Here is an 18,618-nt window from a genome sequence, read left to right on the forward strand (position 1 = left end):
TTATGTTTTGTTTTGAAAGCAGCTGTCTGTCCGTTTAGTAAGCCAGCCAGTCAGGCTCCAGCTTACAATTGATATACAACTACAGAACGGCAAGTTAAGTGGTTATCTTTTTTATGACTTACTCGTAGTATATTTATTAAATTTTGTGTGTGTTTTTCTGTTATGACATTTAATCTCTCGTGTTTGTAAATGTAAATTCATTCACTCTGTAACGCAGTAGTTACTCACTGAACAGCCAGCTACATAGCTTATTAAGCATCAGCCTCAATTGATGACACACCATGAGGGTAGCAGGTCACATATCTAGACTTCTGTCTGCTTTTGTTGTTAACCTCTTCAGTCAGTCTTCCAAGAATGGCTATGATGAGTGCTTTATTTGTGCGGACATAGGAGGAGCTGGCCGCAGTTCGCGAACAGCTGAATGGAGTTTTGGCTACAGTAGTCACCTTAAGGCTGCTGCTTCGAGGGTGTAGTGGTGGCGGAGTACGTGATATTTCACATGGGCCACCTCAAGTGTCACTTGTTTTGCCCATGGTCTCTGCTTCCGAGTTCCGAGGCACCTCCTGGTGCACCCGATGCAGTGAATTCTCCCTCACAACAGGGTGAGTGGCAGGTGGTAACGCATTCACGTCCCTCGAGGTGGAGGGCCAATGTGGAGAATGGACACGACCTCGCCCATTCACCCTGTAAGTGGACAGGTCAGCAGGATCCGAGCAGGTACATGTGGAGAGGGGTTTACTAGTTATTGGGGGCTCCAATGTTAGGTGCGTTATGGACGCCCTTAAGCAGATAGCATTCAGGGCTGGAAAGAAAGCCCATGTACACTCAGTACATCTGCCGGGGGGTGCTCATCCGAGATGTGGAGGCAGCCTTTACAGTGGCTATCAAGCATGCAGGGTGCAGTCATCTGTGAGTTGTGGCTCACATCGGCACTGACGATGCCTGTCACATGGGTTCTGAGGCCATCCTCAGTTTGTACAGGAGGCTGGTGAAAGTGGTTAAGATGAAGGTGGTTAAGACTGCTGGCCTCACACACAGGGTGTAAGCAGAGCTCACAATTTGCAGCATCATTCCCAGAGTTGATCAGGGTCCTTCGGTTTGGAGCCGAGTGAAGGGTCTCAACCAAAGGCTTCATCAACTCTGTGACGCTCTTGGCTGCAGATTTCTAGACCTGTGTTATTGTGTGGGGATTTGGTGGACTCCCCTTGATAGATCAAGAGTGCAGTACACAAAGATAGCAGTTACTCAGGTAGCAGATTACTTGTGGTGTGCACATGAGAATTTTTTAGGCTGGGCAATAGATTGAGGTGCTCTGATGAACACTCGCCAGCCAATATACAGCAAGGGAAGTCAAACAGCATTCAGAATAATGACAATTCGACTGCCATATTTTAGCAGTAAATAGTCGAAGTATTCATAATAAAGTTCCGGAATTACAGCCCACCTGGAAAGTTCTTGTGCTCAAGATATTCTTGGGACCGAGAGCTGGCTGAAATCCGAAGTGAAAAGCTCTGAGATATTTAGCAAGTTATGGAATGTGTACTGGAAAGACAGATCAGAGATCGTAGTAGAGGGAGTGTTCATTGCAGCTGACAAAATTATCATCTCTAGTGAGGTCAAAGTTTAGTGTGACAGTGAAGTTATCCGGTCATGTATAACAGGTGTAGATGAAACCAAATTAATTGTTGGATGTTTTTACTGACCACCCAACTCTGCTGTGACAGTTCTCAAAAGTATAGGATCAATCACGTGTAAATACCAGATCATGCCATACTAGCTGGAGGTGACTTTAACTTACCAAGATACACTGAGATGTTGATGGATTCATTGTAAGGGTACAGACAGACAGTCATGCAAAATACTTTTGAACGCATTTCCTGAGAAGTGTCTTGAGCAGCTAGCTTGGCAGCCCTCACACATTGGAAATATCTTAGACCTTGTAGCTACAAATAGGCCAGACCTCATTGACAGTGTCAGTATAGCTACGGTGATTAGCACTGTGATGTCACTATAGCAGCTATGGTTACGAAAGCTAATAAATCAGTCAAGAGGGCTAGGAGAGCATTTCTGCTAGATAAGAGTAGATAATCAGTTATTGCGAGGGTAATTCCAAAAGGAAGGTCTCCTATTTTTATTATAAGTACACAGACCTGTTTATTTCTACAATGGTTTACATCAGTTTACAGCTTGAACATTTAGCTATGTATCGGCATAATCACCATTTCTGTCAATGCATTTTTGTAGATGGTGTGACAGTTTTTGTATGCCCATGTCATACCAGCTTGCCGCCTTGCTGTTCGGAAAGTTGTTGCTTGGTCTCAGGTGTAAAGTGGTATGCCAAGGTTTCGTCACCCTTGACAATTAAGTCCAGAAAGATGTCCTGTTCGGCTGCAAGGCAATGAAGAAATGTGCGGGAAGCATCAACTCGTTGCTCAACTCATTGCGGTAGTTCAATGTTTCCGTTAAAATTCTGTGAATGGTGCTTCGGGAGACCCCAGGAACCAACGTGCAGAGATCTTCCAGGGTGATTCGCTGATCTTCATGCATGCTTTGCTCAACCTTCAGCACTGTCTCATCAGAAACTGAAGGTCTCCCGCTTCTTTGTTCATCGTAGGTTTCGGTCCAACCTGCTGCAAACACTCTACACCACTTTTGAACATTTTTGACATCCATGCACAACTCACCATACACTTTCATCAATTGGCAAAGGATTTCAATCAGCGCTGTGCCCTTTGCTTTCAAAAACCGAATAACTGCTTGCAATTCGCACTTGGCGGTAACATCCAACGGGAGCTCCATTCTCAACAGCTGCCAAACCAAGACTGAGCGCCTCAGCGCGACGTGCGCATGTTTACACACAGCGCATGAAGCACTCTTCATAACAGTGTGACCAACTGCCACACAAACAGAGTTCTGTACTTATAAAAAAATAGCAGACCTTACTTTTGGCATTACCCTCGTAGTATTTCACTTAGACAGTGAATTGTCATCGATTAGTTCCAGTAAGATGGATGTAGAGAAATTATTGGCAAATTGTAAGCAGGTTGTAAATCGTGGTCTGCCAAGTTATGTGGCTAGTAAGTGGATAAAGGATGGAAGAGACTCACCGTGGTTTAATAATGAAATTCTGAGGATGCTGAGGAAGCAGAGGCTGTTGCACTCTTGGTTCAAAAGGGAATGCACAAATGATAACAAGCGAAGGTTAGTAGAGATTCGGGTGTCTGTGAAAAGATTTATCTGCAAAGCGCACAACATTTACCACCGTCACACCTTAACCAAAGATCTGGCGGAAAACCCAAGGAAATTCTGGTCTTATGTAAAGTTGCTAAGTGGGTCTAAGGATTCCATTAAGTCCCTTGTTGACCAGTCTGGTGTGGTAGTTAAGGATGCAAAAGGACAGCCAAAGATTTAAATTTCACATTCAAGAAGTCGTTCACATTGGAGATTCATACAAAAATAGCATTATTTGAGCATTGGACAGACTCCCATTTGGACAACATAGTAATCAGCATCCCTGGTGTAGAGAAACAACTGAAAGATTTGAAAGTAAATAAATCACTAGGTCCAGATGGAATCCCAGCTCAATTTCACAGAGAGTACCCTATGGCATTGGCCCCTTACCTGCATTGTTTTTATCATGAATCTCTCACCCAGCACAAAGTCCCAAGCAGCTGGAAAACGCCGCAGGTGACTTAGTATATAAGAAGGCTAAAAGAACAGACCCACAAAACTACAGACCAAACTTCTGTTTGCTGCAGAATCCTTGAACGTATTCTCAGTTCAAATATAATATATTTTCTTGAGACTGAGAAATTTATGTCCACAAATCAGTATCTTTTAGAAAGCATTGCTTGTGCGAAACTCAGATTGCCCTTTTCTCACATGATATACTGTGAACAACGGGTGAAAGGCAACAGGCGGATTCCATATTTATAGATTTCCGGAAAGCATTTGACATGGTGCCTATTATAAGCTGTTAACAAAAGTACAAGCATATGAAATAAGTTCAAAGATATACAAGTGGCCCGAAGAGTTCCTAAGTAATAGAACCCAGTACGTTGTCCTCAATAGTGAGTGAGTATTGGAGACAAGGGTAAGGGTGTTGTCAGGAGTGCCCCAGATAAGTTTGATAGGACAGCTATTGTTCTCTATATACATAAATGATTTGGCAGACAGCGTGGGCAGCAATCTGCAGTTGTTTGCTGATGATGGTGTGGTGTACAGTAAGGTGTCGAAGTTGAGTGACTGAAGGAAGATACAAGACGACTTAGATAAAATTTACAGTTGGTGTGATGAATGGCAGCTAGCCCAAAATTGGAAAACTGTAAGTTAATGTAGATTAGTAGGAAGATCAAACCCATAATGTTGAGATGCAGTATTATTAATGTCGTGCTTGACGCAATCAAATCATTTAAATATCTAGACGTAATGTTACAAGGTGATAAGAGATGGAATAAGCGTGTGAGAACTGTGGTAGGAAAGGCGAATGGTTGACTTCGATTTATTGGAAGAATTTTAGAAAAAAAGAGTGGTTCACTTGTAAAGGAGACCGCACATTGAGTACTGCTCGGGTGTTTGGGATCTGTACCAAGCCTGGTTGAAGGAAAACATCGAAGCAATTCAAAGGCGGGCAGCTACTTTTTTTTGCGGTAGGTTTGACCAACACGTAAGTGTTACAGAGACGCTTCGGCAACTCAAATGGGAATCCCTGGAGGGAAGGTGACATTCTTTTCGAGAAACTCTATTAAGAAAATTTAGAGCACTGGCATTTGAAGTCAACTGCCACATGATTCTATTGATGCCAACACGCATTGCGCGTAGCTTTTCCCTCACTCTGTTTGCAAGTGGAACAGGAAAGAAAATGACTAGTAACGGTACAGGGTACCCCACGCCATGCTCTGTGTGGTGGCTTGCCAGAGTATCTATGTAGATGTAGATATAGATGTAGATGTAGATGTAGAAATAACGTGAACATTAAAATATGTGTATCTGAAATTTTAAAAGGGCACACAATCTTGTACACGCAGTCTCACAAAACGAAAATTCCAGAGTTGGCCATCATATATAAATAAATGTGCTTATTGCACGGATTTTTCATTTAGGTGATTTGTGCACACTTCTACATCTACATCTACATCTACATTGATACTCCGCAAGCCACCCAACGGTGTGTGGCGGAGGGCACTTTACGTGCCACTGTCATTACCTCCCTTTCCTGTTCCAGTCGCGTATGGTTCGCGGGAAGAACGACTGTCTGAAAGCCTCCGTGCGTGCTCTAATCTCTCTAATTTTACATTCGTGATCTCCTCGGGAGGTATAAGTAGGGGGAAGCAATATATTCGATACCTCATCCAGAAACGCACCGTCTCGAAACCTGGCGAGCAAGCTACAACGCGATGCAGAGCGCCTCTCTTGCAGAGTCTGCCACTTGAGTTTATTAAACATCTCCGTAACGCTATCACGGTTACCAAATAACCCTGTGACGAAACGCGCCGCTCTTCTTTGGATCTTCTCTATCTCCTCCGTCAGACCGATCTGGTACGGATCCCACACTGATGAGCAATACTCAAGTATAGGTCGAACGAGTGTTTTGTAAGCCACCTCCTTTGTTGATGGACTCCATTTTCTAAGCACTCTCCCAATGAATCTCAACCTGGTACTCGCCTTACAGGAACAAGTAGAGACGCTGCAGGTACAACTTGAACATTTACACTCCAGGTGTGTAATATGTTATGCTATGATTAAAAAGCTAATCTTGTTAGTATGTATTTGTTCATTTCGTTTGTTTCTGAATGTAAAAGAACTGACTGATTTCCCTATTCCCTACTTTCCCCTACTCCTTCCTCTCCCACCTCTTCCCTTCTACATTGACGTCTCAGAAGAACAACACTGTAATGTGAGTTTATCTTAATCAAAATTGCTAAAATGTGCAGCACCACCAAAGCACATCTTTTGTCTGTTGCAGCTAACAGTAGCAGCTGTTGTAAAATTTTAGATTGCCAGATTTCTTGTACTAGTCTTTCTTTATCCATGTATTTTAGATGTTTGTTTATTGTTTTTATTTCCAAAATTAGGGCATAAGTGACTTAAGTGGGTGATAACATCATCATTCTGTACAGAAGTTTTTGAATTACTTATTATTGTATTGTTTGGGTTTGGGATAGTATGTTTGCTTTTTCTTGTAGAAGTACCACTAGTAATTCATAATCCTTATTCTAAATATTCCAATAACTTTGAATAATATTGTTCAATACTGGAAGAATCAATTCAGCTCGTGTGTAGCTTTCTCAGTACATTGACATTCAGATGCTTGAAAATTACATAATTTGTTCATACAACTACTTTTTTTTCTAGAAAACTCCAGAGAGCAAATGATGAATTACAGGAACAAGTAGAGACGCTGCAGGTACAACTTGAACATTTACACTCCAGGTGTGTAATATGTTATGCTATGATTAAAAAGCTAATCTTGTTAGTATGTATTTGTTCATTTCGTTTGTTTCTGAATGTAAAAGAACTGACTGATTTCCCTATTCCCTACTTTCCCCTACTCCTTCCTCTCCCACCTCTTCCCTTCAACTTCCTCCTGCCCCCTTTTTTCATGTGTGTGTGTGTGTGTGTGTGTGTGTGTGTGTGTGTGTGTGTGTGTGTGTGTGTGTTTGTTTGTTTTCTCAACAGTAGTTAAAGCAGATTGATTTGACAAAAGACACATATTGATCATATTATTTAGTTGGCAGGTGAACTTAAGAAAAATGTTTCTTCAGATGAGAAATGCTCACTGGAAAGAGAAAAATGTTTCCTTCAAAATTGTCAAGCTGAGCTCAATGTATGGTTTCTCAAGTCTGTCAAGCTAATTAAGAAGAAGGCTTCTTTTAGAATGAGATTTTCACTCTGCAGTGGAGTGTGCCCTGATATGAAACTTCCTCGCAGATTAAAACTGTGTGCCGGACCGAGACTCGAACTCGGGACCTATGCCTTTCGCGGGCAAGTGCTCTGAGCTACCCAAGCACGTCTCACGCCCCATCCTCACAGTTTGGAAGGTAGGAGATGAGAGACTGGCAGAAGTAAAGCTGTGAGGACGGGGCGCGAGTCGTGCTTGGGTAGCTCAGTTGGTAGAGCACTTGCCCGCGAAAGGCAAAGGTCCCGAGTTCGAGTCTTGGTCCGGCACACAGTTTCAATCTGCCGCGAAGTTTCAAGGCTTCTTTTGTTTGAAGAGATATCTGAAGTTATTCAAAACACTTTTCTGAAAATCATAAAAAGCATATAATTTAGGAAACTGTTGATGACTGAAATATATTTCCTGAGATTCAAAGCTGTCATCATGGCAAAGTTACTGCAGGACTGGTAAAATAAGTAGACAGTTTTCATCTTCAGTAACTGTACCAGTAGACTGCCATGTCATACCTATTAATATTGTCTGCTAGGTGACTGGTGTGTGAGAAGTGTCCGATAAGTAAGTTTCCCTGTTTTACACATTACTCAGTTTATCATGTTGAAATAATTTTATTGCCATCATTCAATATTTTTGTTGCTTATGTATATAGTCACCATGTTTTTGCAAGCATTTTTGGTAACATGACAAGCTTTTCCAAACCAGTGTTGTACCAGATCAGTTCCTTTGTTCTTAATCCAGCTGACAGACCCAGGTCTCATCTCCAGTGACAAGTCATTTCAAGAACAGATCTCTGCTTTTCTGATGCATTTCCAGAAACATTCTGGTTGACTCCATCTGTTGCTGCTTGGCAGATTAACTGTTCTTGATTCCTCAGAATGAGTCATATCATCCTATCCCTTTTCATCAGTCTTAACCAAGGATTTGTGTTTGGCCTTGTCTTTTGCCTTGTTATTCCTCAGCTGTCTTGACTATTTCGTCTCTTAAAATTACCTGTTCAGCATCTGTTGTATTTCTTTCACATATTCACTCAGTTGTTTCCTAATGTTTCAGTTCTGATTCTCAACAATATCAAGTCATTGTGACATACCCAGATCCCATCTTAATTTCTTACTTTTATGTGGTTTTTTATTAAAAAAAATAAAAATAATAATCAGCAGTTTGTAACATTGTTTGAGTCCACAGCTGTGCCTGGGAATACAGGGTGTATCAAAAGGAATCATCCAGTTTAAAAAAATTGTAACTGTTGTGTGAACAATGTACTGTTGGAAAGAGCAAACTCTTGAGCTTTACATGGTTCCCTCTAGGTAACAGCAGTGGCACCCACTTCAGTTCTAATAAAAATGGTGTCGGGTCAACAGAAAGCATTTTGTGTTTTATGTTTTGCACAGTGCGGGCCATTAATAACTGTAGCATGACCTCCGTACCAGATATGGTGCGGATTCTCCTACAGCACAGAGCATTAGACAATGGCATGAACAATTCCGAGAAACAGATTTTTTGTGTAAAGGCAAATCACTGAGCAGTCACTGAGGATCTAACACGAAAGTCGAACGCATCCACCATATTTTCGCAAGGAGTCCATAGATATCTGTTTGCCTTGCAGCTCGACAGTTCAACTTGCCCCGATGTCTGTCAGGCATGTGTTGTGTTGATGTGTACACATGAAACCATGCAAAGTTCAGCTACTGTAAGCTCTTCATGAAGATGACAAACAACAATGTGTGGACTTCTGTAATTTTGTTCTTCGCCAGGTGGAGGATGACTATTTTCTTCCATTCTTAGTGTTTAGTGATAAGACAACATTCCATTTAAATGGAAAGGTGAACCGTCATAATGTGAGAATATGGGGTACGGAACAACCACATGAAGCTGTACAACATGAGAGGGACTCTCCAAAATTGTGTGTTTCTCTCAGTTTCATAGAAAAGATGTATGGTCCATTTTTCTTTGCTGAGTACACTGTTATAGGAAGCACATATTTCAATATGCTTGAGAACTTACATTTCCCACAGTTGGAGACAACTTGATTTACCAGTAGGATGGGGCACTGCCACACTGGCATCTGGAAGTGTAGGAATTTCTAGATAAAAGGATTACTGAACGATGAATCGGTCGCACTGAACCAAATGATACAGCCTTACATTACTGGCCTCCAAGGTCACTGGACCTGACTGTATGTGATTATTTCTTGTGAGGGTTTATAAAAGACTCTGTTTATGTGCCTCTGTTACCAACAACAATGAATAAACTGAGGCATCGCATAACAGCAGCTGTGGAAGCTGTAACCCAAGACATGCTCTCTGTATTGTGGAAACAATTTAGATACCGCATTGACATATTGACGTATGCTGTGCATCTCAAGGGAGGGGGGGAGGGTGAAAACAACCTTTTTGAGTTTCCCATTCATCAAAAAACAAAATTCATTGTATATGTTTATCAGTTTCAGAAATGTAGATGTGCCAAATTAGATGATTCTTTATGATACAAGCTGTATTTTTGCAGTTTAAAATCTTGCTTCCAAATCTCTCAATTACTAGTATATAATTTAATCATCTTATGATTGTCACAGTTCTTCTTATTTCCATGCTTCCTAAGAAAATTGAAGAAGAATTGTGCCTTATAAAAGCCACTTTTGTAGTTTTCAGCCAGATTTGTTTCAGCACACAGGACAATAGACAATATCACAATAGAAAGTGAACACACCATAAAGCAACAAGGAAGACTGGACACAGCTGAATTCAATGCAAACTTAACAGAAGAACTATTGAGAACAAAAACACCACAAAAGAAAACAAAATAACACATGAAAAAATCCTTCAGAAAGATACAGTAGAAATTAACCCAAGAAAATGCCATAATCACAAAATCTGATGAGGGCAAATTAACTGTGCTCATGAAAGAAAAGGATTACATTGACAGAACAGTAGAGTCCATCCAAAGCAACACTATCACAGAAGTAACAAATGATCCAACCAACTGATATCAACGAAGCTTACAGAAAACCCTGAAAAACATAAAAACAATTTTCAGACACACACAGATTAAAAGAATGATATAGAAAAATCCCAAGGCCCCCATTCTAAAATCATTGCCTAAAATTACAAACCAGGTACACAAATAGCCCTGTGATTGACTTTACCAAAGCACAAACTACTACTTATTGTCTAAAATTATAAACCAGGTACACATATAGCCCTGTGATTGACTTTACCAAAGCACGAACTACTACTTAGCCAACCAAACACACACACACACACACCGCTACAGGCAATATAGAAACACACTGAAAACAGTAGTCTGAAGAAACTCAAGTGACTTAATAGAAGAATTTTTTTTTTAAATGAAAACATACCAAACATAGCAACATTAATTTCGCTTGACATAAATTCCATGTACACACACATTCCAACAGAAGAAACCATCACATCATGGAAAGAAATCTCTAGCTACAAGGGAACACACCCACAACAAACGTACAAGAAATATCAGCTGTACTTCAGCTCATCACAGAGCAAAACTACTTCAGATTCAACAACAAATTTACTCTCAACAAGAATGGCTACCTATGGTATCCCCAATCAGTGGCCTCCTACCTGAACTTTTCATCCATCAGATAGAAAATCAGCTCTTTGATGAAATAGTAAAACAATAGTAAGGCAGTACAAAATAAAATATTGGTACAGATACGCAGATTTAAAAAAAAAAAATTATCTTTGTGAGTACATAAACACCATCCACCACAAATAACAAATATAGTTCACTACTGAAACACAAATGAATGAAAAACTCAGTTTCTTAGATCTCATCATTCACAAGAGAAACAACAATATGAGTTTACAATTTATAGAAAACCTACAACTGCCAGCACCATCATTCATAACCAGTCCAGTCATCCCATAACTCATAAAAAAACCAGCTGCAAATATTTACTACATAGACTGAACAAACATGATTATGTAGAAGAACTGAACACAACAAAACAAATTGCACTGGAGAATGTGTGTGAGACAAAGACTGTAGGTAAAATAAACAACAAAATACAAAAACGGGAAACACACACACACACACACACACACACACACACACAAATGTAAACACAACTCACACACATATGACCACAGTCCTGACAGAGACTGTGGTCATGTATATGAGAGTTTCGTTTTCATGTTCTAATGGTTTAATTATTCCGTGTCCTCTCACACAGCGTCTGTGGCTCTTGCGGCAAACACTTGTCGGCGTTGTTCGACTGCCCTGCTTATTGTGTTCTCATTACAAACTTCCAACCTGCACACAGAAACCGGCGGCGCAGTAGATACATTTTCACTCTCTTACTTACTTTTAAAATATCTGGTGTTCGAGACGGTGGAAGGCCGAGTGTCTCTAGAATTTACACCGAAATTCTCGAGTCACTACAAAGAGTGTGTGTGTGTGTGTGTGTGTGTGTGTGTGTGTGTTTTGTCTATTTCTGACAAAGGCCTTGTTGGCCAAAAGTCATTTTGTGACAGTCTTTTTGTTATGCCTATCTGCGTCTCAGCATCTCCACTATATGGTGACTGGCAACTACTATTTTTGTAATAATGTTACACCTACCCCAAAAACACATATGATCAGCTTCTAAAAAATACATGCCTATCCAAAACTCTCCTTACTTCCCTCCCTCCCTCCTTATCTTGGAAAAGCAAACACACACACACACGCACGCACACACACACACACACACACACACACACACACACACACACACACACACAAACTAACTAACTAACTAAATACCAAAAAACAGCAACACTTCAAATCTGCACACTACATCCCAAACAAGCAAAGACAAATGAACACTACACAATCACAACAACACGTAAAGGTGTTGAAAACTCTGTGCTTGGCAAGAAATCATATTAAATGAATGCGTAATGACAAAAACAAAAGAAAGAAGTGTGTTATCTCTACGCAAAAAGTAACAACACCACAGCTTAAAAAAAATTATAAGTAACGTGACAAAAACACTTTAAATAGTGATTCTCTGTTGGAAACGGTAATAAATAGAAAAATAAAAAATCATTTTTCTGTTTGCAGATGACAAGCTGTAGATGGTATAGTAGACGTAAAGCTACTAGCATAAATGTCCAATAGACCCATGTGAGGTACAGGAACAAATGCATACATCCACTTTATTTCCAAATGTCCTATAAAACTAGAAACTTTAGACATATCATAAATAAACAACATAGAATGCCGCAACTCAGTTATACACATCTCAGCTCTGTACTTTATGCAAACCAATGTAAAAACATTTGAGAACAGTTGCTCATTTTATGAATGTAAATATTTTGTACCAAAAGTTTCTTTATGGCTAACATGTAAAAATTTTGCAAAAGGAAAATAAACAAATCCACTGAAGATAGCACAAAAGGTGCTGAAACATGTCTGGATGACAACAAAACTACAAAGATGTATTGCATAAGGCAGAATTCCTCTCCAATTATATTATTTATCTGAAAGCTGGTGTCTTCATGTATCTTGTACATATACAACCATCTTTTATGAATCTTAAACCAAGAACTAGCAGTGACTAAATTGTGCAGTGCAGTGCAGTCCAGTGCAGTGCAGAGTTCTGCCCGTTGGCATTCTCTTTCCTCTTCCCCTCCCCGCCCCATTCCTTTGCCGCACAGGGTAGCCATGCGGTCTGAGCCGCCTTGTCACGGTTCTCGTGGCTTCTCCCATCGGAGGTTCGAGTCCTCCCTCGGGCATGGGTATGCATGTTGTTTAAGTTAGATTATGTAGTGTGTAAGCCTAGGGACTGACGACCTCAGCAGTTTGGTCCCATAGTCCTTACCACAAATTTCCAATTCTTTTCTCATTCCTTGACCTGTTAGTTTTCCTTCACTTTCTATACCCTGAGTCAAAATCCAAACCCTCCATAAAAATTAAATTTCATCTCTCTTACTACTCTGAATAATTTATTTTACCTCATCATACATTTTCTCAGTATCTTCATCATCTGCAGAGCAATTGAGATTTATATTTCTAGCACTGTGTAGTGTTGTGGCTTTGTTGTTCTTAGTAGTTCATAAACATGTCTGTTTTCTTTATTTTTATTACAGCTGGTACTGTTTTACCCCAACTTTATTTTGAGTTTGCAAACCTGTTCTCATGTGACCAGAAGTTCTTTTCTTTCTGCCCAGTATTCCATTAATTCCTACTATACTTAAATCTACCTGTTTTTCTTTTAAAGTTCTCTAATCCCATTAAGGGAGCCATCATTTTATTCTTAGATCTGCAGAGCAGCATTCCCCCTCCCTCTTGATGACAACATTGTCCTTCTCGTAGTCTTTGTCTGGAGATCTGAATGAGAAACCTGTTTTATCTCTGGAATATTTTAACCATGAAGATCTCATTAGGTGCTTGTCATTTGGAAATACAATGGCTTTTGTTTCCTCTTACTTTCAACCTTGCAGCAGTAGCATAGCTATTTTGAGCAACGTTACAAGGCCAGATCACTCTCTAATCGTAGCTGTTTCTTCTGCAACTACAGAAATAATACTGTTCCTCGTCAGGAACCATATGTTGTTCTGGCCTCTCCACAAATATCCTTATGACACAGTCGCACCTGCAGTATGACTATATGCGTTATTTACACATGCAAAACATTCTACAGTGGCAAGGTCCATTCTTCATGAGGGTCTCTGTGCAGCATTGGATAAACGCCTTTCCTAGAACATTTCCTCCACTTTTTCCAGTTCAAAGATGCACACAGTTTCAATATGATGTTATATTGCCTCAGTTTTCAGAAATGTGGAGAGACCACAGTAATGTGCAGTTACATTAAAGATGGGTTGTTCTTGATGGGCTTGTTAAATGGCTAGATTGATCCCCAGATGACTGGACAGATGTGAAGCGCCTTGTACATGGTGACCCCAGTTGACACTACCAAGGGATTTATTGCAGATGTTTAAAAATTGTATCTGTTCCTTGAAATCTGGTAGAATGAGCAACAGTCAATAATACTTTCCTGTCAAGATCACAATTACAAAAATTGAACTGTTATGAAAAGAGAAAATATTAATTATTAAATGATCAAAATGATTTTAAGTTGCCCTACATGGACGAAAAGACTTTTAACTTGGAGGTCACAGTATCAAATTACCAGACCAGGAGCTACTGAAGACCACACAATATCTTATATAATATCAGAATATTATATTGTGTCCAAATATTTGTAATAGTATCTTGATAATAAATGTGTCCTAATATCTCATTGTAGTTACTTGGTACAATTGCAATTTATGCTCTGTAAAGACTGCTGGTTACCTTGCCGGTTTGAAACAGTGAATGAAATGATCACGCTCCATAATTGAATACTGAAGTATGTGTTTTCTGTGTTGTGATGTAAATGATGTGGATAATGTTCGTTGTCTTTTGATAAATTGTCCATCTTCAGAAGAAGACCAGTCTTTAAATTATGTTCTACAAAGAGAAAGAACAGACAGAAATGTCAATATGCCTAGTTATCTAATTCGTAGATATCTGTTTCTTTGTAGCTAAATATTTTTAAATAGAAAAAAATATTTAAATTCTTTGTACAAAACTCAGTTGTAGAGTGTATTAGATTTTTTCATATTATTTGTCATGTTGACATCTAATTTTTTTGAGACAGAATAATTAATCTATAATGAATCAGCTGCACAAATTCTTTGAACTGTTTATGATATTCGTCAATGTGATCTGTTGCACCATGCAAACTTTTTTTTTGCTGGAAGAGTGGAGTGTCAAGCAGTACGAAATGAACTCAGTAACCAGAAATTTGGTATTAAACTGAAATTCAGTAGAGTTAATTTAATTATAACTTCATAAGGGTTTGGGAAAGCTAACTCATCTTGTACAGCAGCCAAGCAAGAGAGTGGGATTTTTCAGAGACAGCCTGTGTCTTGAGGAGACCTCCTGAGAGCATGCTGTCCCTGCCAGCGAAGTTCTTGGCAGGGTCCTCTATGGCGACAGCACTGTAGGCACACTCTGAGTGTGTTGCCAGGTAGTGTCATTACACTGCATGCTTGTAGTCACATGTGCTGAATGACAGCTGTTTAGCTGCGATGATTTTTATTTTCCCCCCAAGCAAGTCTCTACTGTATTAGGAAGGCAGTGTTTTTGTTACTGCTTATAAATCTCAGAAATGTTAGTAGCGTTTTTACTGTTCCTTTTAAGTGTGCTAAAATATATTAGATATATGGGCCTTAATAGGTATGCTATAGTGTGGAACAATATGAACATTTTACCAACAAAATATAAATAACATCCACCCAAAAGCGTTCTTGTATTCTAGAGCTTTTAGTGTTTTGACTGACTGATGTGTGATCGGCATTAAAAATATTATATGTGCTTTAGCTTTATTGCTGGCATGTCCAGGGTGCATGTAGTTGTTTTCCGTCTGTCAGAGTAGCATGACAGCACATTTCAAATTCATTTCTCTGATGCAAGTTCATGTTCTGGTTGGCAGTAAATATACCAGCTCTGTCACTTTCCTGTGAAAAATGTGGGATGCACCATAATGGACTACTTTCTTACCAGCTTCTGTTAAATGATTACTTGGTAAGTTGTTAGCTGATGCATTTTCGATGCGTGATACTTTATAAAATCAGTTTCTATTCATCTAAATTTCTTAACTGTAGAACACTGTACACTGTTTCAGATTAATGTTATTAGTATCTGATGTAGGCATGGATTGTTGAGGAGTCACAATTAATTCACAGAAGAAAGTGACAATAGCAGTAAATAATTTAGTAGATAGTTTTGTTTATTGAACCTAAGCGTTTGAGTTGTTTACGTTCCTTGTTCAGTAGAATCAGAATCATCTGTAATAATAAGAAAGCTTTTCTTAGTTTGTTGTAGTGAATGTTGGTGATAATGGTGGTGGTCAGTGTGATGGTGGTAGTTGTGGTTGTGGTAGAAATAGTACTCCTGCATGCTAGTTCATATCCATACAACAGATGTCTTCCTTTTGGTATGCTGTGCTGCTGGCTTATCTTGAGGGCCGACTCCTTACATGTCTTTGTCAGTCATATGAAATGTTATAGTACCATGTGTTTATGTTGTTGATGATTGAACACAAAAACAAAGAGAAATTCATCATGGCCTAGTAGAACAAAAGATTTTGCACCATAATAGGTTTATGCAAAGTATACTGCAAGAGAGTGGCTACATTCTTTCTATGTTAAACAGTAATATTTTCGTAATGCATTGGGCAGTTCATGTATTTCATTTTGTATTCTACTGGTTCCTGCTTTAACACTCAGTCCAAAGACTGGTTGGCAGCAGACTTTCAATCTGTATCTCCTTCAACCTTCATCCTTTTTTTTATTTTTTATTTATTTATTTATTTATTTTTGAGAAGGACTTCAATTCTGAACTTGTCTTTTTTGCAGTGGTGATCCATAAATTCCACGATCTTCCACTTTTAATGACTTTGTCATTAATAATGCTATATGTCCGTCTGATTTTTGGGAAATCTGGTTATGTACTCCTGTTGAACTAATACATTGGACAAACTGTTAAACTGTGAGAGACATTCAAAGACACCAAAAAATCATGTTAGATTTTCTGTGAATATGTTAAGGAATGTTTTAGAATGATTCATTTAACAGTGCTGCACTGCATTAGTCCCTATTCCTGTCCAACTGAGCTGAACATGGATTATTAAACCCCAGGAACATTTTATTGATCAACAATCATTTGCCATAGTGTCTGTTCCAACATTTAGAAAATAAAATCCATTTACTTTGCTGGTATTTATGTTTTGAAAAAGAGTGTAGAGATGTGAACACTAGTAGCTCTTGAATGTAATATTTTTAACTCAAGTTTTTAGTTTTCTTTTCTTTTGTATAGCATGTGTGTTACCCACTTTGTGCCATTGTCCAGTTGACATTTATTTTTGGTTGCTTTGATATTTAGAGTTCTTCATCATATCACACACTGTTTTTGACTGCTTTGTTATCCGACTGAACTAATAAAGTGGTGATGAAATAAAACACTGTATTGCAGATTGCATGTGTTATTTTCTAATTAAGAATTCTATTTTTTGTATGCTCTGGTGTGCTGGTTATTATGTAGTTCATGTTTGTTGTAAGATGGTACCACATTAATACTAGCATGATAAATTAAAAACACTGGATTGTAGACTGAAAAAAGACTGTTCTTTGTGAATTGTTTTTGAGAACAATCAAAGTTCTTCTGTTACCACATAAGTAACAAGATTACCATAAGCAAAGAGTATTTCAGGGTTTTTTTATTTCAAGTAAAATGATTTGGTAATTTTTTCAGTAATTAAATATTCACATTAGTTTTGACTATAAAGTGTTGATTGTATCATTTATAAGATAGAAGAGGTTCACTCCATTCCAAAATGGAATTGTAAACAGTGATTCCATGCCAGTTGGATAATGAAATGTATTTTGTTACTGCTTTCAGCCATATACAACAGGAATAACAGTGGAGTAGATAGTGGCTGGTGGATACACAGGACAATTTCCATGGTGGCAGTGGTTTTAATGACAAGAACCTTATGACAAAGTAACAGAATCAGAAAGGGCTTAAACTGTTATTGCAATGATACAGAGATTGGGAGGGTGGTGAAAAACTACTAAAGTAATACATGGAGAATATTGAATAGGCTGAACCTCATTTCAAGCCAGGTCAAGAAAAGTTTAGCTCTTGGGCAGAACATGACTGATGTATTCTGGGTCGGAATGGTATTGTGAAACAAGGGAAACACATTAAAGTAATTTTTGAAGCAGTCTTCAGTTATGAGGGTTACTGAGATAGCGTGGGACATAGTGCTGAGGAAACATGAGACTTGCATACATTAGTGAGATTGAAATGGTAAAAATATCAGCATTATTTTGGTACTAAATGAGGAAGTGGTGGTCACTAGACTGCAAAAAATCCATTTCTAAGTAAATATAATGAAAATGACAGTTGCTAATCACCATATAGCGGAGGTGCTGGGTTGCAGAAAAGCACAACAAAAAGACTGTCGGAAAGTCAACTTTCGGCCAACAAGGCCTTTGTCACACACACACACACACACACACACACACACACACACACAAGCACACACACACACATACACACAAGCACAACGGTCCCTGGCAGCTGCCTGTGTGTGTGTGTGTGTGTGTGTGTGTGTGTGTGTGTGTGTGTGTGTTGGCATCTCTGATTTATGGTGAGTAGAAACTATCTTTTCCATTATATTGTTACATTCCATCCTGGATTTTCCATTCTTTCATTTCTAAGGAAACTGTGAAATAGTTGGCATGCTCAGAGGCCATTCAGATTATGTTGTGGTGAGAGGAAATGTGTAACATTATGTCTTGAGTTTTACTCAACATTTTACAGTTAACTTCCATTTTCTCGCTGTCAGCACTTCAGTATTTGCAAGCGTACTGCCCCCATCCTAAACTGTGGCAACAATGAAGCCTAGATAAAGTTCTTAGTTTACCCATATCCCATAATTAATGATAAGATAATATAATGAAAATACATTTGCTCACTTATAATTCTATACTGTTTATTCACGTCGTGATAATTCCATATCCATAAGTCAAAAGTTTGGACCTCATAGTCAAATTGTTTATTATTGTTTGTTATTTTATATACCCATTGAGTGAACTAAATTATGGGCTTTAAACTCACGAGTGCTTAAATAAATTGTTTTTCAAATGTCAAAGGACTCA

At 38.8% G+C, this 18,618-nt stretch overlaps 1 protein-coding gene across 2 annotated transcripts in view; it reads left to right on the top strand.

The window, feature by feature from the left end:
* LOC124612786 (coiled-coil domain-containing protein 102A) overlaps positions 1-18,618 on the top strand; it is a 149,805-nt gene that overhangs the window by 99,653 nt on the left and 31,534 nt on the right. The window contains exons 8-9 of one of the 2 annotated variants that reach the window (XR_006979570.1): positions 6,355-6,432; positions 15,387-15,478. Coding sequence is in view for 1 of the 2 variants with exons in the window: in XM_047141183.1 (XP_046997139.1) it covers positions 6,355-6,432 (78 nt within the window). In the remaining variant the exon portion in view is untranslated. The remainder of the gene's footprint in view (positions 1-6,354; positions 6,433-15,386; positions 15,479-18,618) is intronic. The other variant, XM_047141183.1, reaches the window with a different exon arrangement.

The sequence above is a fragment of the Schistocerca americana genome, chromosome 4 (assembly GCF_021461395.2).
Source record: "Schistocerca americana isolate TAMUIC-IGC-003095 chromosome 4, iqSchAmer2.1, whole genome shotgun sequence".
Lineage (NCBI taxonomy): Eukaryota > Metazoa > Arthropoda > Insecta > Orthoptera > Acrididae > Schistocerca > Schistocerca americana.